Genomic DNA, 4,196 nt, shown 5'->3' on the forward strand with positions numbered 1-4,196 from the left:
TTATTTTCTGTAAAAAAGCAGACAATTTTACTGCAGTATTGTAATGTACTTTTTTTTGTAATAAAGCAGCATATATTCTCAGTTTGTCATAAGGAGCATGAATAATTATTTGTTGGATCTTGTCACTGTTTTTTCACTTAGAATGGTCACCAAGGCAGTAAATGGGCATCAGGAATCCACAGGCGCAGGATTGGTCAAGACAGAGATTTATTCTTCCCATCTTTCTAAGCCTATTATTTATGCCTATGCAGAGTCTAGTTGGCATTAAATATGTCATTTAAAGAGACAGTTAATTGTGTAAATCCTCATCTGTACAAGGGTACCTCTGTCTTTCACTGTTTATTTTAACAGGGAGAGACTGGTGAAACTGAGAGGTGAAAAATGGCACTTTGCAGCATTCACCACCATGGTTCCCTCAAGCACCAGGACAAATGGAATGTATACCACCATCTTTCATTCTGACCTTTTATTTTTTCTTCCTTGCTTTGCTTCCTTTTTGCTCCTGAGTTCCCTGTATGATTCCCTGGATGTGATATCTTTGCCAGCCACACTGACCCAGTGTTTGCTTTCATGGTGCTCATTCCCTGGGACACTCTGAATGTTCTCTGCTTCTGGTCCTTGATTGACCCACTCTTTTCTTCATGGTTTTCATTCTCTGAGAAGGATTTTGCTTCTTTCTCTTTGCGGGTTTTCATTATTTCATTGATGGTGTTCATTGTTTTCAATCCTTGAGATATTCTAGCTCTTCTCTGTTTGTGGGTGTTCACTATTTCATTCATGGTGCTCATGGTTTTCATTCCCTGACATATTCAACTTCCCGTTCTGGATAGTTTTTCCTATATTCATGTCTTCTCCAGTGTTGCAAAACGGCCAGGAAGTTAGCAGGCAAGAAATTCAGGCCGCCATTGCAAAGGCTGCGGAGCTCAGGGCTCTTCATGCTACATTGCTCCAAGGGATCAGTCCTTCGAATTTCAAGGTGCAGAGTTGTGCTTCTCCTTGTGGGTCACGTTCATCCAAACAATTTTCTGCTCAGGACTATCCTGTTTTTACACCGGTAAGAGCTTCTTGCTCCATTGTGGCTTTTATTCCTTGAATTTGTTTAAATAGTTTTGGTACAAATATATGATTCCTGGTGTTATTATTTCTTTTGTTTTTATTTAGTTTTCAGATCTTTCAGATATAAGTTTGTGATTTTTTTATTGGTTTCTCAGAAGGCTATGTCTGCTCTTTGAAGGTTTATGGTTTCATGTTTGCTCAATGGTATTTCTGTTCTCTCACAGCAGTTATAATTTGAAAAGAGAAACAACTGAAATTTATCAAATTCAGGGAAAATATGATATCAAGCTAAACCAAAAAAAAAATTGTATAATCATTTTAATGTCTGTTTAAGATGTTTCTTCCTCGGGAGGGGCAGAATGAATGCTTTTCTTTTTTTTCTCAGATAACCTTCTTTAAGTTTTTGTATACGTTTCAGTACTTAACAATTTACCATAGTCAAGAAACATGGAACTTTTTCCTCCCTGTTATAATGTGCCTTCTATATTCAGAACAGGTCAACCACGTCTGATTTATCGTTGTTGAATATGATTTTCATCATCGCTGGTGGATTGAAGCATAATTATGTTTACTCTTCTGATGCACAGTATAAACCAATACATTCCTGTATTTTTATTATAAAGATTTTCCAAGTTTGTTGGATTTAATTGTGTTTTTGCTAGCTTTTATGTGGTCTATTGGTGACAATCCGTGATTTTAATTCATGGCTCATTGATAGAGTTATGAAGAAGAGGTTCTACCTGGATACCATCATAAACTCTCAGATTTGCGAAGTCTTTCGGAGAATGAGAATGGCATTGATGGAAAACTTCAGGAAGAAGATGAAGAGTATGATGATGAAGAGGACTTGCCAGATACTAAAAGAGTGACAGGAAGATTGTCTTCTGGTTTGTTTAGCAGAGAACAGCACATATGTTTAGAAGATGATAATAAACTTTATACGAGTTCTTCACTCAATTACATGAATGCACTGCAAGCCTCACCAGGAAATGAGCTTGTCAGATCAGGAAGAAGAACAATTTCTGGGGAATTCAGGACAGTTATGTCTTGTGATCAATGCAGGCCTGCAAGTATCAGTAAGGGTACTGATATGAACAGCAATCATACCAAGCATAAAAACATTGTCGGGCCTGCGACTGATCCCAATTTCTCCTTGCATACATCTCCAAAGAACAAAAGTTCTCCACTCTTTTCTTGGTTATTTCCTCGCTTGAAGAAGAAAACTAAAGTTGAAACAGCAAAAGTGAACAGAACTGAATCTATGGACGCCTCAGATGTTCTAAAGGAATGGCAAATATTGTCGTTTGAATCATTAAAGAAGGAGCTTATGGAAGCAAATGAGAATAGAGATGCAGCATTGATGGAGACATCAGAAATGAAATCTTCAGTGATGGAACTCAAACAGAAGCTTGCGCATTTAGAAGCATACTGTGAAGATCTGAAGCAAGCTCTGAAACGTGCAATGCAGGGAAATGATGCACTGATTCCCGAGAAGCCAAACCTCACAAAGAAAGGAAAATCCAACTGTAACAAAGATAATTCTATGCCTGTGAGCCATGAAGTAATGGTGGAAGGGTTCTTGCAGATAGTGTCCGAAGCAAGGCTTTCGATCAAGCAATTTTGTCGAACTCTTGTAAGCCAGATTGAAGAAACTGATGATGATCTGATGGAGAAACTCAATTTACTACTAAAACCATATAATCTTACCATGAGCTTAAAACCTACTAGAGGGGCCTTGTACCATTTGGAAGCAATACTGAACCAGGCCTTATATCAAGACTTTGAGAACAATGTGTTCCAAAATAATGGATGCACAACGATTTTAGACCCGCATGAGTATCGCGAAGCAAAATTTGAAGCATTTGTTTCTTTGAGAAATTTAAGTTGGAATGAAGTACTGAGGAAAGGGACTAAATACTACAGTGAAGACTTTAGTAGGTTTTGTGATCAGAAGATGAGTTGCATAATTTCTATCCTGAATTGGTCACGACCGTGGCCTGAGCAACTGTTGCAGTCATTCTTCATTTCAGCAAAATGTGTTTGGCTGCTCCATCTTCTTTCTTTCTCCTTCAATCCTCCATTGTCAATACTGAGGGTTGAAGAGAATAGAAACTTTGATCCTCTTTACATGGATGACATGCTGTTAGGGAAGCAGAGACTACAAACCCCATCAAGGGTAAGGATTATGGTGACACCTGGGTTTTATGTTCATGATAAGGTACTAAGATGCAAGGTGCTGTGCAGACATAGAACTGTAAATTGAGTGCACATTCCTTTCTCCTTTGATCTGTTCACATTTTCAGCTCTGTTGCATATTTAGGCTTGATGTTTCATTTTTATCTTGTGAGTTCCATTTGGAACAGCAAAACTTCAAATCGATAAGCTAAGAAGTTTTGCTTCAATAATTTTTTGATGGTTTTTTCTTTGGTCATCATTGTTTTTCTTTTTCAACTTATGCACTTAATGTGCATTGCTCTCTCTCTCTCTCTCTCTCTCTCTCTCTCTCTCTCTCTCTCTCTCTCTCTCTCTCAATTCATTTTTGTGGTTATGACAGGGCCTTGCATGGTAGTGCGTTGTGTTGAAGATCTCTTGATTAAAATACATGCCTCAATCTACTTCACCTGTGAACTGAGGACCTATGTCATACGGATCCTTCATTTTGACTCTGTCCGCATTCCTTTATATCTGTCATTGAAAACTTCATAAAAACATTCATATCCATGTGACATAGTTGGGGACCCATAGATTAAACAAGAGTTAAGGAAGCTTCATTGATAGGTGGAAAGCGCGAAAATCCTCATTTCCGAAACTTGATAAGAATCTTGATTCTCACTCTTCTCCTATGCTTTCCACATGTTTCTTCCCTGTTTTCTCAGATAATTCCTACAAGCTTCTTTTTGTGTTTTTCATGTGCTTCCTTTCACACTTATCAGTTATCACTCACTTTTTTTGTACTTTCTTTAAATTGGCAACCATCATTTTTAGATTTTGAAAAGAATTTAATTCTTACACTAAGAAATGACAAATATTAAGAATAATTATTTTTATTTTAGTTTTATTTATTTCTCCTTTGATTTGTTTTTTGCTTCCCATTTGGTCCCATATTACTTCCTCTTTTATTCCTATTTCACTTCTAAATT

At 37.2% G+C, this 4,196-nt stretch overlaps 1 protein-coding gene across 1 annotated transcript; it reads left to right on the forward strand.

Moving 5' to 3' along the window:
* Nucleotides 1-466: 466 nt before the first annotated feature.
* LOC149828967 (DNA double-strand break repair RAD50 ATPase) lies at nt 467-3,458 on the forward strand. Its single transcript, XM_090017014.1, has one exon. It carries the CDS (start codon nt 2,018-2,020, stop codon nt 3,317-3,319), a length of 1,302 nt encoding a protein of 433 aa, XP_089873140.1. The 5' UTR covers nt 467-2,017; the 3' UTR covers nt 3,320-3,458.
* Nucleotides 3,459-4,196: the final 738 nt, after the last annotated feature.

The sequence above is a fragment of the Nuphar pumila genome, chromosome 9 (genome assembly GCF_984573655.1).
Source record: "Nuphar pumila chromosome 9, dmNupPumi1.hap1.1, whole genome shotgun sequence".
Classification (NCBI taxonomy): domain Eukaryota; kingdom Viridiplantae; phylum Streptophyta; class Magnoliopsida; order Nymphaeales; family Nymphaeaceae; genus Nuphar; species Nuphar pumila.